This window comes from Neodiprion lecontei, chromosome 5, assembly GCF_021901455.1.
Source record: "Neodiprion lecontei isolate iyNeoLeco1 chromosome 5, iyNeoLeco1.1, whole genome shotgun sequence".
Lineage (NCBI taxonomy): Eukaryota > Metazoa > Arthropoda > Insecta > Hymenoptera > Diprionidae > Neodiprion > Neodiprion lecontei.
The window spans coordinates 16,260,917-16,276,269 of NC_060264.1; the positions used below are offsets into that span (position 1 = coordinate 16,260,917).

Genomic DNA, 15,353 nt, shown 5'->3' on the forward strand with positions numbered 1-15,353 from the left:
CAGCATCCCCAAAAACCCCCGAGTAACGATTTCCGAGTTTCCAGTCGTTCTCATAATATTGCAAGTAATTATGCAATTGCAAAATGCATTTTTCGAAAAATGGCCCCACCAGACGATATAGACTTTTTTCCTGGGACCTTCCTGAACACAATGCAGAAAACCGCATCTCGATATCTGCTGTCTCCAAAAATTTCTCTATTCCGGCTGATTTTGATCTAAATGCCCTGGACTAGAGGTCCGACTGTAGGCAGAAAATACACCTCTTTAGTGGCAGGGGGAGGGGGGGCTGCACTCCAAAACTGACCCTACCTAATATTAGGCATACAGAGCTGTCGATTTATTTTATGGCTATGTTTCTCGATAGAAATAACCATCTGAAACGGGAAATTGATTTCATCATTTTAGGCAGTTTTCAAACATTCTATTTTCAAAAAATGAATACATCGAAAATCCAATATGATTGATAGTTCATAACCGTCTTCTGAACATGTAAAAAAATTTGCAATTCTTAATCTTCACAATTGTGAGAGAAGATGAATTTTTAAGGAATTTTTTGTCGAAAAAAATTTTATAATTGTAATTTGTAATTATACATCAACGTAAAATAGATTATATAACTTCAGAAAAGTAAATTAATAACAAAATAAATGTCATCAACGATATTGTCGATAAGAGTTAAAAGGCCCATACATAGGACCTTAATTTTGACAGAATTTTTCTTGCCATCTTATCTGAGCCAATTTGATGAGACGACGTGTACGCCTATAGAATTCAACCGTTGTTGCGTCGATTGTGAAACCGACTTATTCTCTTTCTATTCCGCTGCTGTGCGAGGCAATAAGCTGTTTTTCCAAGCGAGCAGCAAAATAGTGCATTTTTCATCATCATGGCAACACACCCCTTGTTCAATTCTAAAATTGCTTCAGCTACCGCTGTTTCCACATGTAGTCTACACTTCCGCCAGATCACGCTGTGGAAACTTTTGTTTGCATTTTGGGTCCGACACGATGAGCAGCGTTCCAACAATGAAACATCGGACAATCTCTTGTATATAGATAGGATTCTTTTCAGATATATTTCTTTCACTGGTGTGTCAACATGCCCCAAATGAGGACCTGGCTCCTCTCCTCGTGCAACTGCCGCTTCAGAAATACATAACAACTAACAAGGTATAGTATATCTGCACTCACGTTCAAGGACGGTCAAATATATCTCATAAAAGCTGGAAGCGCGCATGATATAGGTAATAAACATCTTTCATTATTTTCCATGAATGAGTATGCTATCACAGTTCTCGACGTACATTTATCTCATAAAATGATTCCTCTAAAATTCATCTCCTCCCACAATTGTGAAGATTAAGTTTTGCCGATTTTTTTACATGTTCAGAAGACGGTTCTGAACAATCAATCGTATTGGATTTTCGATATACTCATTTTTTCAAAAATAAAAATTTTGAAAACTGCTTATGGAATCAATTTCCCGTTTCAGATGGTTATTTCTATCGAGAAACATGGCCAGAAAATAAATCGACAGCTCCGTATGCCCAATATTAGGTAGGGTCAATTTTGGAGTGCAGTCCCCCCCCCTTGAAATCATGAACTTGATTGAATTTTGATGTAAAACAAATTGGTTTTTCAACACGATTGTCACGTTTTTATTTTCTTGAGAAAAATATCGTGAAAAGTATTGGTTTATTCATAACTTTTAAGCCAAGTATCATTATGGGTCGATTACTCGTTACATTGGTACATACTATTTATTTGTAAGTGATTTAGTTTGTGATCTTGAGGAGGTATATGGTCCAGCAGGACTGAGCGCCTGGTTACCCCCTTCTAACATACAATACAATACAATTGAGGAGGTATAATTTTTTGAAATTGTTCTGTGAATCTATGATTCAAGACGGAAAAACGGGTTTAGAATTCAATCAATATCTCTTTTCGTTGGCAAGTTATATCCAACTAAAAAGTTGAGCCAGGAAATTTTTATAATTTGTAAAGTACAAATTGAGATAAAAATTTCGAAGAAATCAGGAATGCTCTTTTCAATAGGCAGATTGAGATGGAAAAAATATAACAAATCAAAAATTCGATTTTAAAATTTTGTCGGGTTTCATGTGGAAAGCATCAGATGTATTTAAGTACAGTACTGTCTCGTCTTTCAGTGAGGGAAGGGGAAATTAAAAATATAAATGAAGGGAAACAAAACGTAAATTGAATTTTGGTTGAGAAGAAAAAAAAAATTAAATATATTTGGTGTACATTAATATTAATTATCTCCCATTGTAATTTTAAACGTAAACTGTACAGCACCACTGATTGGGGAAAAGTGCACAGACCATTGCAAAAGGTCATTTCTTGTAACCGCAAAATTCTTTCTCGGAAGAAAAACACCTTGTCGCGTGTATGGATCCCAAGATATGTTAGAACCAGGAACAATATCTTTTATTGGACCTGTACTGACCTCAGTTGACGCATCCAGAGTCCAGTCAACCCATAACGCAACTCCATTGCAATTTCCAGTACTGCAATTAGATTGGCAAGCAATAATGATTGTGTCGAATCATTTTAATAAGATAAGCTGCCGATATTTTTTTATGGCAAACAATGCCACATTGAAACAGCATTCAATGAAAATATCAATTTAAATATCGTGAAGACATATATTTTGAAATGATCGATTGGACAATGTTTGCAATTGCAGTTTTATTGTAGAAAAGTATGATGGGAGAAGTAAGCATATCTGTGGGAATATTACCTATTTCATACAATAGAAATTTCAGTATTCTGTTTCTGAAACGTGCGGTTTAGACTTGAGGATTTACTAGACAACCGTAAAGCGGCACAGGAAACTTTGAGGGAAATTCCATAAAAAATATAATAGATATTGGAATTTAAAAAAACCTACCATGCTATGAAAGCTGTATCAGAATTTTGAATATCAGGCTGATGATCTATATTTCTGTCAAGGTGCAATTCTACAACGGTGAAAGGAGCCGTCAAAGCCTGTCCCGGATATTCCCAAAGAGGATGTGCTTCTATCTGATTATCGCTTATATCACTAGAAACCTGTAAAAATTGCTCCTATTACCAATTTAAATTACAGTAGAGCTCAAACTATGCAGTCAATGAATTAATTATTTCATCAGTACCTGAACAAGTTCATCAAACCTAGACATATCAAATCCTTCGCATTTTCTAACTGGTGCACGAATCTTGTGTAAATCTTTGAATTCTACTGCAACAGCTCTGACGGTAACTGCCGATGGTATGCGTGCAATGTGCTTTGGATATCTCGAACTCAGATGCCAAAAGTATATGTTATCCCATGCGAGAATGGAAGTAACAAAGTTAGGTTCGCCAAAAATTAAGTTCACTCCATCATCTGGATTCAAATCATCTTTTGAATTAACAATGCGAACTTTCTCAGACAGACCATTAGCCTTCACAAACATTTCCATCGCTCTGTGGGAGAGACCGTTACTCTCAAAAATGATAACCTGTGAATTGATTAGTATAATTAGTGTGTTAGTCAAAAACTAAATTTTTAGGGCACGTCACAGAATTCTAGATCTACTCCAGAATTTTTATTATGACAGTACTGGTCATAAAACGAAATCCACTTGAAAAAACAAAATTTCAACCATCCACACCTGAGATATGATTTAATTTGCATCTAGGAATTGATACAGTGAGACATCAAATATTTGTTATTTATAAATATTTATAATTATTTTAGAAAATTATATATATTTTGCTGTTGTGAAAATTCTCTTTTTGATAAAGACTCATAGGTTTGTTTATTGAACCAAATATTTCGATTTAAAAATACGTTTATTCTTTTTTTTCTGTTAACGATCTTATTTTGTTTCACTGAAGTGTGATCATGGCTGATTCCATCTCAAATCATACAGGACAGCGCAGGTCATATTCCACAATTGCTTGTAACTGAACTATGATTTCCTCACCCAAAATAAGAGCATAAGTATATTTTATTATGACCCACATCAATTTTTTGCGCCTGATAACGATTTTTGAAGAATTTAAGGTAAATATAGACTAATATTTATCGTACAATTTCCGAAAAATAACCGCTATTTCGTAAGTTTTGAGCTTTTCTAAAAATTCTTGTTTTGGAATATGTAAAATCTGACACTTTGTTGAATCAAATATCAAAGAAATTTGTAGAATTGCAAAAAATATAAAAATTGAAAAAAAAAAATTACCAATTTGATAATCAAAACACAAAGAAAAGAATAAAAACTAATGTTCCATTTTGTAGAATCGGAAAGAATGATAAAATAAGATAATTGTAGCAAACAAATCTAGACTTCTTGTGTTTGTTAAAAAATATTCGGAATGAAAAATAAATTTCACATGCGATAACAAGTAGTGAATCGATTCAAAAATGCTTCTACGAAATTCAAAAACTGTTATTATATTGTTTGCGCAGGAATTCACATCTGCAGGGAAATGCAGAATTGAATCATATTCAATGGAGGAGGCCTTCTTATTCCTTACACTACTCAGGAGCGTATCTGACCATGTAAATATAGCTGCCAAATGAAAATAATTAGATAAATAAGAATAAAATCGATATCTCGATTAATAATAAATCCACATTGCCATTCATAGGGTAGATAGTGTATACTCCCTACCAAACATACTAAGTTTTCCGAAAAATCAAAACTAGGCTTTTTCTGAAAAAAGACTTTTTTTTCAGCTAGCTATATTTTTTGCAATTTTGCAAATTTGTTGGGTTTTGGAGGAAGCACGTACATCAGTTATGTATAATTATGGAATATAATTCTGCTGGCCGGCATGGTTTGAGATGGATTCAGTCTAATAATTTATCAGAGATATTTTCCAAGCATTTTCATGTTCGTTTTCACTCACCTTCTTTGATCCAAGTTTAGCTGCAGCTAAACCTAGCAAGCAATTGTCTGACAAACACAAGCATACAGAATCTGACGTGATCCTTTTTTCTAATGCTTGTATGTACTTTTTATTGCGCTTCTTATCATTCAATTGCCCTATTCGTGTTCTCGAGTAGGCCAAGTGTACGAAACACTCACATATTGGTCGCTGATAGTTGACTTCGTCCATACTGTAGTCAAATAAATAACAGATTAGCCCTACTTTCTAATTTTTTGAACAGATTTGCATTCAAAGATTAATGTTATCTTCCTATTCTTGAGATATGAATCGTTCGTAGCTTGATACAAGAATTCTTGGATGCAGCATATTAAGTACATTGTGTTTGATAATTTATTGAAATTTTTACACTTTTTCTTACGCACAAATTCTGCCTCGAAAGACTGCATTAGTCAACTTTAACCGACCGAGGAAAGTGTCACTCATTTTGACTATTATTTGTGCATCGTTGACGTGGAAATGCTGCAGATTGCGCAATTTTACATGCAATGCCGTACACAAATATATAAAAAAAAAAAATGTTCTACACAACAATAAAGTCAGAAAATGTATTTCCGTGAATGAATCACCACTAATTTTGTTTGACATTGCATGTGTGATTTGCTAGAATGATATTTGAAATATTAGGTTTTTCGATTTTCCAAAACGTAAGACATTGTTTGGCTCGAAATTTCATGTATATTCTCTGATTAGTGTAGGACAGTGTGTGAATTTTATCATCGGCAGGATTTTGTGTAGAAATTATAGGAAAATATTATTGTTTTCCAATCTTCACAAAAAATGTTAGATCCTTGGTTGGATGACACCGTATCTTCGTAGAATTTGTAATGAATATTCCAAAACTATGAAGTCAATATACAAAAAAATTATAATCAATAATTTTATGACAGAATATGAGTTACAGTTTCAGTAGTACTTAATAGGAAGCTGACAACCATATGACGTACGATGTATTTTTCCGAAAACTGCAAGGCAAACACATCATAGCTTTTAACCAAAATCCCAGCTCACAATCAAATTTACGAACACTAACAGGAGAATATACTGTAAAATATTGGGTAGAAAAAAATAGCCTTTCAAAATATCGAAAAAAAACTGGTATTTATAATTTTTCAGACCATTCTGATGCCTATGTGATTCGTTGCACATCTCTGGTGAAAAAGTTACTCCATAGTGAACTTTAGTGTGATCAACCATGTTTGATTATTGCAAAAATTGTAACTCAGACTCTTGATTTTTAAGTAAATCATATCAGGTACTGTACAAGTACAAACTCCGACCAACTAGCACTAACATTTCACTAAGATCGAACAGATTGTGATAGAGGCAAGGTTTTACCACAACAAGATCACGTGGAATACCTCACATATTTAAGTAATATGATTATTAACCTTGATCCGTCATTCAGGTGATACCAGAAAGAATATTCGTCATGAGAAGTGACCAACGTTAATTCTTGTCCAGAGCAAATTTCATACGCCGGTGATAGGTAATAAACTGCTTGCATCCAATGATCTCTCCATGGAATTTTTTCATTCAATTCAACTGTGCTCTTTCCATGATTCAACTCTAACTTCACATCTGGATGTTCCCAAACTGGTGCACAGCTTAAAAGTATCTAAATCGATGATTGCTATGTTACTGCACAGAATGTAAATTTGTTCCCCACAACCCACGACAATTTTTTTACCCACAAACACTCTCACAAGGAACATCAGTTTCGTGTTCTCTGCCAATTTTGTTGCAAGTCACCAATGTAGTAGAGCCTTGAAAACTACAAGATACGTATTTTTTTTTATCAGTAGAAAACGGTTCAAAGGGAAAAAGCAACCCCCAAAAATGGGCACCCAATAGGGTAGTTGCTCATCTTCAGATAGAAGCGCTGAATGTATATGGGTGAAGCTAACACTGAAATATTTTATTCATCAATAGAAACATTTCAACATTGGTTTCGTTCAAACACATCAAGCGCATCAAGAAATCACCCCATTGGGTGCCCATCTTCGGGGGTCGTTTTCACCCATAAAATCGTTTTTGTTCCAATAAAAAAATACGTATCCTTCAGTTTTCTATGCTCTACAACATAGATAGTTGCAATGAATTAGCAGGGGACACCAAACTAATGTTTTTTGTCAATATTACACCATATATAATAATACCTGCCCCTCGGTATCCATCTTCAAATCCCACCACATAAATACTGCATGCGCAGTGCCTGCTGCAATGGATTTAGTTTTATGACTGAAGCTTTCTGACAGTTGAAGGGTTGCTACATCAGACCAATCGAATCTAAAAATGAGATGGAAACACGACGCATGAAAATGAATAATCACTTTCTCAACTTCTAATTTATCAAGTACCTGCAGACTGCCAAAGGTTTGGTCAAAAGTTTGAATGAGTCACGTGGCAACTGACTAAGCTGTAAATCATGGACTGCAGCAGCACCGCTGCATGATCTAGTGACAGTTGGAGTATCAACAAGGATTTTATCACCAGTAGAATTCAAAACTGGTTCTATCCTGTTCCAAGCACATACCAGTTCGCTGTCAACAACTTGAGCCCAGACTGTGCCGCTATGTGGAATAACTATACTGTCGTTCTGAATTCAATAATATATTTTAATACTACAGAGCTTGATGATAAGAGAGGTCAGCAGCATTTTCTGAATGTTAACTGATCTACTTGAAAATGTGTTCTCTGATTGTTCAACTTTTAATCTCAATAATACTTACATCCAGCAAAACCTTGTGAGCATGTCGAAATGTGGATAATGCGCCTTCCCCGATTAATTCAGTATCAAAAACCTCAGTAACTAAAATGTTGGCACGATTTGGCATATCTCCGCCTATTCCAACAGTCATCTCTGTTGATCGTTTGAAAATCAATTTAATCTTATCCGCATATCCGTTATCTTCGATTATTTTAATTGCACATTCTGCCATTGGTTTAAATGCCTGAAAATTTTGTCTGTACCAATTAATTGACACTTATACTTTCACCAAATAAGATGTTAAATTTTGATGGAGATTTTGTCGACGCAGCAGAAATGGCATTATATTTTTCAGCAATTTCAGCTGATATTTAAGCATATATATTTATAGTGAATCTTTTAATGTAGCAAAGACTAATTTTGTTTTGCCAGAATGAAGTTGTTAAAAATTCAATTTAACGATACGAAATGGTGAATTATTAGTGTTTTTATTTTAAATCAGATTTGATGTCAGCAGACTTTTTCGACTTCCAGAATCATGAGATAGTGATTGCATTATCCAATTTTGTCTAATTTAAGTCTTCTATTCAAACAAATTTGATGTAAATGGGGTTCATCGATGGTCAACAACTATCAAGTCATCAGTCATTGACTTTCAAGCTGGCAATGGTAACAAAGACTTTTTATAGTTAATTTTTTAATAACAACACTAGGGAACCCATAGAAGATCACTTGTTTCATATTCAAATTAGAATTTACAGTAATGAGTTTTTATGAGACTCAATATACTTGTAAGGTCAATATAATTTTCGTTAATATTTAGCACTGCATGCACCTAGACCTGAAATATTGGAAGTAATACATATTGATTGAGCATTTACAGTGGCACTAGCAAACTAAAGTTACAAAACACTCGACACCATGTTTGTTGAATGATTGTTTATAGAGTTTTTCACAACTATTTAATAACTTATAAATTACAGGTAAAATCAGATAAAAAATGTGGCCTAAACTCGTTTCCGTTTGCATTACCGATCTGTGAAAAGCAGGTATTTACCTCACACGCAGTTATTGTATCAGCCCCACATTTGGCAGCCATCATTGAGAGCAGGCCTGTTCCAGTCCCAATATCAAGTACGTTAGCTTTTTTTCCTAACGCATGTTTTTTGTCAATCGCTGCTTTTAAAGCAGCACAATATTTTTCATTCTGTAAAAATTAGAAAAGTAATAAATAAACAGCGATGCTTTATTTTTTGCCAACTTTGATGCAGCTAGTTCTACTAATTACCCTTTCTTTGTCGTGCAGCATATCTGCGAATGCTGAGCGCGCCACTTCTTGGTGATAATCATAATCCGGATCTTTCTCTTCCCAGCATATTGTTCCTGTCATTGGATTGAAGCTCTGTGTGAAGACGCTCATGTTTTTATTACGCACAGTCCCTCGAGATAGCTGCCTTACCGCAAAACGTCTGTGAAAGAAAAATGAAATATAAATTTTATTCAATTTTCAACGTCCATGAAATAGCCGTTATTTTGAAAACTCCATTTTCTAAGACAAACGTTATAAGCCCTCGCTTTTAGCTCGAGAATGTCTCAAACAGAGAAAAAATCGCTGAGATCAATCTGATTTCGCTATTTTACATTGATTTCCATGAAGAAACTAAATTTCAAATTATTGAATAGGATGTGCTGAATATAAAAGAAAAATAGTGAAAAAACAAGTTACATGCTCCGTCAACTTCTTATATTTCCGTAACTATTCAACTCGTGACATTGATTTTGGTAACATTGAAGTAACGAAATATTAAAATGAAATTCACTGCTTAGCAACCTTCGACTGAAGCTGAAGGTATTCAGTTTTCAAACTATGAGAAGGGTTTGTTTTATTATGGTTTTCTAAATTTCAGAGAAATGTAGAGTAGAAAAATAGCAACTTTTCCCAAAAATGCATCATTAAATTAACTTTACAAACTTGGACCGCCTTCACTTTCGGCATTAGAGGCTGAGGAATGTTATATTTATTCAAGTTACATTCTATAAATTATTGATCACAAATGAAATATTAAAATTTTTCTGGCAACATACCAATGAGATCGCAATGTATGGGCGTGCAGAGTCCTAGTTTTCATTCAAATCATACAATAGTCGTGATCTTGTTCACAACCATAAGCCCCAACAGTCAAACATTATTTGGTAGTGATACTTCATGTACACTAATCATGTTATTGAATTTTCATAACCTGTGTGTTCACCTATCCATAATTGCTATCTCATTGTTATGTTTTTAAAACAATTTGAACGTTTCATTTAGAATTAGAGCTTATACCTGAAATTTCAATCGATCACGATTGGTCGTAAAAAGTTTAAAAGTAAATGGATAAAAAATCAACCTAGTTCATATGGTCAAAATGAACCTTCATACCACCTTAAATAATAATTTATAAATAAATTAACGTTTTCGATTATTACAACAAATCTGATGATCAAAATTCGGTCTTATACGACATTGTTATCATAGATATTCACGCCTATAAAAATTCTTACTATTCTATTCGAGCATGCATCAAGCATCGTTACTTTTTATCACTTTGTGAAATCCATAATTTGATTATGTATTGAAACATTTTTTTAAATATATAATTAGGCAGAGCAAAATGACATCTTACATTATTTCATTTATTTTTCCGGTTTTCAGCATCTGTTCTATGCTGCTTAATGCAATGACGAATGCCTCTCCTTGCTCTAGTACTACCTAAAATCCACTAGGTAGAAGTATCAAGTTATGCAGACTCTATAAGTAATGAGTAATAACATGGCATACCCCTATAAATGATTGCCAAAAACTGGGACATTATTCATAAAGACATCAAAAGACACAACTAGTAGGGCTGCAAGTGGTATAGCAGTGCAGAAAATATGGTTATATGACTTGACAGGTTAATATCTACAGGAAAAGACATAGCACACATCCATACATCTAAGTAGCGTCACGAATACCGCAGAAATGGAACTAGAGATATGAACAGAGCGAGAAGGAAAAATTACACAAAACAGTTTTCAACATGGCCTATAGATTTTTGATATTCTTTATTGCAATGATATTCAAGAAACACAAGACTTACGAACATGTGTTTGAAATTATACACGTAATTAAAATACATATAAAATTTATAAACATTGAAGAAAAAAACACTATAGAACGATCAACAAATAAATATCTTATAACTCATCGGAAATGCTAGCAACATTTACCGTGACATACAAAGTTTTTTAAGTGTCAATGGTCGAGAAAAGAAAATAATATGTGAATTGACGTTTCGGCCCTAATGGGGGAGAGTGGGTCTGCTTAGAATTAAAACAAATTTATTAATGAAACATTGTTGCAAAGGAACTGTGTTATTGTACACGCATAGTAATGAAATAATGAATTTAAAGAGAAAGGGAAAAGGTTTGAAACTTAGTAACGATAACGGAACGAAACATTAAGAACAGTCATATCCCAGAAGTTCCGATGAATTAAGTTTGCTTAGAAACTAAGTTTTCTACTAATACTTGAGAAAGTCAATCTGGCAGGGTATGAGTATGTATTGCTTCATTATTTACTGAATTTTAGGCAATCATAAAATATTGAATAGATGATTATTGTAAATCATTACTTGACATTAAAAAATCTAACCTCATATTCTAGATGGAGGGCGAACTTGCTGACTGCCGGAAAAGAACCAATCCATTGAAAATATTTCTGAAAAACTGTATAATTAGGTATTTCAGAAAAAATTTCTCGAAAGTTTTTAATTTACTATGAAAAATCCCAGTTTCCACATTGAACTGAAATGAGTTCCTAAAATATAAGTATGTTTTATTTTAAATACAGGTTACTAAGTTTTAGACAATGGTAGATGTATTATTTTCACTACCTTAGATGTACCGTGACTATCAATTGATTCGTGTACGATCATATCTATTGCATAAAAGTGCAGGCCTGGCTAAAAATGCACAAGATTGTTTGGTCAGATAAGATGGCTGCAGAATTTGATTTTAAAACAATTGAGCGGTCAAAAGTTTCATTGACAATTATTGTAGAAAATATTTGTGATTAAATAAATAATTGAAGATTCCTAGAACTAGTAACAATTGAAATGTTTGACATGGCTCGTACAAGGTCACTACTAGCGACAAATGGTACCTCTACCTTCAGCGAGTTTCAACATAACGAGTTTTTCTGGAAATACATTGTTACATTCGTGTTACAAGTTTCAACTTGGTAATTTGTCTGTGATAATGAATAGTAGTTTACAAATAACGTATAAGTGGCTCAGATAAAAAAATTTCTGAGCATCTCGAACCTTCGGGCCTGGTATGTCTCAATAAGATTAGAATCTGTGATTGGGTTTGGTCGCTTATTAATTCATGCACGTATTGCAATTCAAGATACAGGTATACATAATTGGGAAAAATGCCAACTTTCTAATAAATAAGAGTAATAAAATTACAAAGGTGACTCAAACAAGCAACTTATCAAATTTTTCTTTGAAGTGTTACCACGAATAGCTGGATAAATAATCAAACAAAATTCAAACAAAACAGCTGGTCATGGCTAAGTTCGTATACAAAAAATTTAAATTACAGAGCTTAAAGGTTTCAAATTCGGACATGAAGTTTTTTGTGCTTATAACATGTACAGATTGGATACACGTGACATTTATAACCTCAGATTATCAAAATCTAATTAGCGATTGTGTCTGTATATAAGTAGATATTTGCAAGTTAAATCTCAAAATTCATCATTTGTTTCGGAGTAACATTTAACCTCAGTGTATTCAACCTAACATCGGATGGAGAAACAAACGCCTCCTGTGATCTGAATCAACCCGGCAAAATTTAATTGTGAAATAGAAACATTTGGTAATGACAAATTTTATGGAAATAAATTTTCATTAACAAATTAGGTTTTATTTTACTATTATCTAAAACCAAATTTTTACTCTAATTTACCAGTCACAATTGAACAAAAACGTCTATGCAAAATCCTCCACCAGTGTTTTCAACCAAAGTCCTAGACCAAAATCGTGAAAACTGGAGATCTGGGACGTTTTCCTTTTACATTAATTTTCAGTACAATTTTACAGTATATGCTCTAAGAGTCGTACGTGATTTCAGTAATCTGATCTAACGAAATAAGCCTGTTACATACGCTTCTGATCAAGGAAGTTCTTACGTTGCCCACCAGTCTACTCTGCCGTCGTCAACAAAGTAAAGGGTCCCAACTACAAGGACGGCGACCACTATGTTTGACTCTTGATGAAAACACATCATTTAAATATGTCTCTCTACCTAATAAAAAAGTTCTGAACAAATGAACTGGTGAAAAAGATTATAATAACATTAGTATAAAAAAGATTATAATAACAATAGTATACATATGAAGTTGGCGGTGGGGTGAGATGCCGAAAACAAAACAAAAAGCATCTAGCAAACAAAACTTCCTTTGACAGCTGTCATCGGCTGTTTATGACAGTCTTTGACAAACATTTTTATAGGTATCTGTTTCTGACACGCAAAAAATAAACATGCAAACGAGAATTATCAAGATGATTCCCAACGCGAATTGTTTTTTTCGCGCGCTGGCGTATCAGAGATGAGTAGGGAGATCTCCAACGCTCGGCTTTTCGTGATACCAGCTAGGTTGGAGCGTCGACGTGACACCTAGGCGGCCACGCACCGAAGGTGGCCCATTTCCGACCTGACACCTAGGCGGCCATGCACCGAAGGTGGCCCACAATCGTGCATATATAGATATACTCGGTCGCTCGAGCAGGCGGTTGCCAATCGCATCCTTGTCCCCGCTCGCACAGATATTTCCAGGAATGCAAGAATTGGGATTTTTTTGTTTCAATTATGAATGTCAGCGAATAAAAGTATCTCCAGATTTGATAAATTTTGGATTCAATTAGCGGACGCTGAACCAAAATAATTAACCATTCCCAGCCCCAATACTTTTTTTTTTTTTTTTTTAATAAATATTATTTTTTTATTGATGTGAAAATATGTGACGCCTGGTGTTCTCGAATATTTGTACACGCAGTCTATGGAAAAATATACGAAGCCAGCTCGATAACATTTATGCAAAATGTGCAATGGGCAAGTGGTTGGGGGAAATTTTTTTTTCTCGAACTGAATCTTCCAGAGAACCATCAGCGAATTCCAAGCAAGCTCCATAAACATACCGAGCAAACGCGCGATCACGGACGTAGCTGTGGTGTGGCTTAGTGGATACCACATGAGGATGAATTTTCAGTCACAGGTTTTTGCGCGAAGTTTTCCTGTATTTAAGTTAATTACTGCTGCCTTTTCTATAATACTGCATTCAAGTCTTAAACAAAACACTAAAAAATAAGTTGACCACTTGATGTAAAACAAAATGTTAGATTGAGTTTAAAATTTAAGCCGGAGTTACATAAACTAAGATAATTACAAGTGCAACATTGTAAATATTGTACATTTATTGTTCATCTAAATAAATATGGTTTCCTCCTCAAAAAAAAAAAAAAAAACATGAGGATGGAGTGATGCGAGAGACGGGTTCGATCGCAGTTCACTCGTTTTTTTTTTGTATTTTCGGAGAGAAAAAACAAATCAAAGAAAGAAAATTTCGAGAGCTGGTCGATTTTTTCCTTCTTTCCTTTTGCTTTTTTTTTTACTGAACCCACCTTTTTTGTAGTGGGGGTAACCCGGAAGAGAACAAATAATTGAAACAATAAAATTCCGAGAGCGAATCGATTTGTTCCCCGTTTTTGGCGCCTCTTTTTTGACAGGGAAAAGTTTTGACAGTAATGGAAAATAGAGATTACTAAACGCAAATGTATTGTTTTTTAATAACACCGGCCCACAAAAAAAAAAGTGGCCTGTACTTTTGACCGGACCTACCTATCTTTATGTATTTTGACGCGCTCAATCCGAATCTGAAGTCAGTTTTGCCCGTACACCCTCAAAATTTTGAGTAAATTGCAAAAAAACATAAAAATCGCCAAAAATTAGCATTTTTGGTAAGAAAAAAATTTATGGAACAATAGACCAAGTATGATTTTTATGCATTTTGGTCCGCTAAACCCAAATCTGAAGTTTATTCAACCATCAGCCTTTTAAAATTCAATTGGGCCGGTGTTATTAAAAAACAATACATTTGTTTTTAGTAATCTCTATTTTCCATTACTGTCAAAACTTTTCCTTATTAAAAAAAAACGCCCATTTTATATCAGTCTTGACGAGCATTTCTTAAGAAGTTTGAGAGATGCGAGATCGGAACGACAAAATTATTTCAGTAGCAACAGTGTATGGACCCCTCTCCTTTTCTGATATTGGCAGCCAGTTAAGAGGCTTCACAGTGTTCAATTTAGTGCCAGCAGCTCTCGAGGTAGCAAGATGGTAAGTGAATTACATAATTATTTTACATGTATGGAAAAACCGGCAGGTTTGACGATCGTCTATATACTTTATAGATTAAGAAGAGAAAAAAAGGGAAGGACCTGTAGTCGTATTTTATACTTTATTTAATTTTCCTTGAATTGTCAGACGTTTTTATTTTTCGTTGTATAGGAAGAAGATGTGTGGGGAATTCCATTCTAGTGCCCAAGAATATAGTACACATTTTCGATCATTTTTTCTTTTTGGAAAAGATTTTCCTCAATTTCCAAATTTCCTTAATT

At 34.1% G+C, this 15,353-nt stretch overlaps 1 protein-coding gene across 19 annotated transcripts; it reads right to left on the bottom strand.

Annotated features, from left to right (window-relative positions):
* Positions 1 to 1,629: 1,629 nt before the first annotated feature.
* LOC107228228 (protein arginine N-methyltransferase 7) lies at positions 1,630 to 12,791 on the bottom strand. Of its 19 annotated transcripts, none has more exons than XM_046739971.1 (13): positions 12,643 to 12,791; positions 11,324 to 11,389; positions 10,314 to 10,399; positions 8,936 to 9,116; positions 8,705 to 8,854; positions 7,670 to 7,891; positions 7,298 to 7,536; positions 7,097 to 7,226; positions 6,329 to 6,555; positions 4,899 to 5,109; positions 3,155 to 3,502; positions 2,911 to 3,086; positions 1,630 to 2,527 (listed from the first exon to the last, which is right to left on the bottom strand). In XM_046739971.1, the coding sequence occupies exons 3-13, from the start codon at positions 10,343 to 10,345 to the stop codon at positions 2,272 to 2,274; spliced, it is 2,172 nt and encodes a 723-aa protein (XP_046595927.1). In that variant the 5' UTR covers positions 10,346 to 10,399; positions 11,324 to 11,389; positions 12,643 to 12,791; the 3' UTR covers positions 1,630 to 2,271. The 19 variants fall into 19 exon arrangements, with proteins under 19 accessions (XP_046595927.1, XP_046595926.1, XP_046595928.1 ...); XM_046739970.1 differs by having other exon boundaries at positions 10,314 to 10,409; XM_046739972.1 differs by having other exon boundaries at positions 11,324 to 11,397.
* Positions 12,792 to 15,353: the final 2,562 nt, after the last annotated feature.

Excerpts from the sequence above, each read along its gene's own strand:
- LOC107228228 (XM_046739967.1), bottom strand. The coding sequence starts at position 11,606 with ATGATCGTACACGAATCAATTGATAGTCACGGTACATCTAAG. Across the intron at positions 11,390-11,564 it reads ATAGTCACGGTACATCTAAG|AAATATTTTCAATGGATTGG; the intron begins GTAGTGAAAATA and ends ACAGTTTTTCAG. Across the intron at positions 6,556-7,096 it reads AGATGGATACCGAGGGGCAG|ATACTTTTAAGCTGTGCACC; the intron begins GTATTATTATAT and ends TCATCGATTTAG.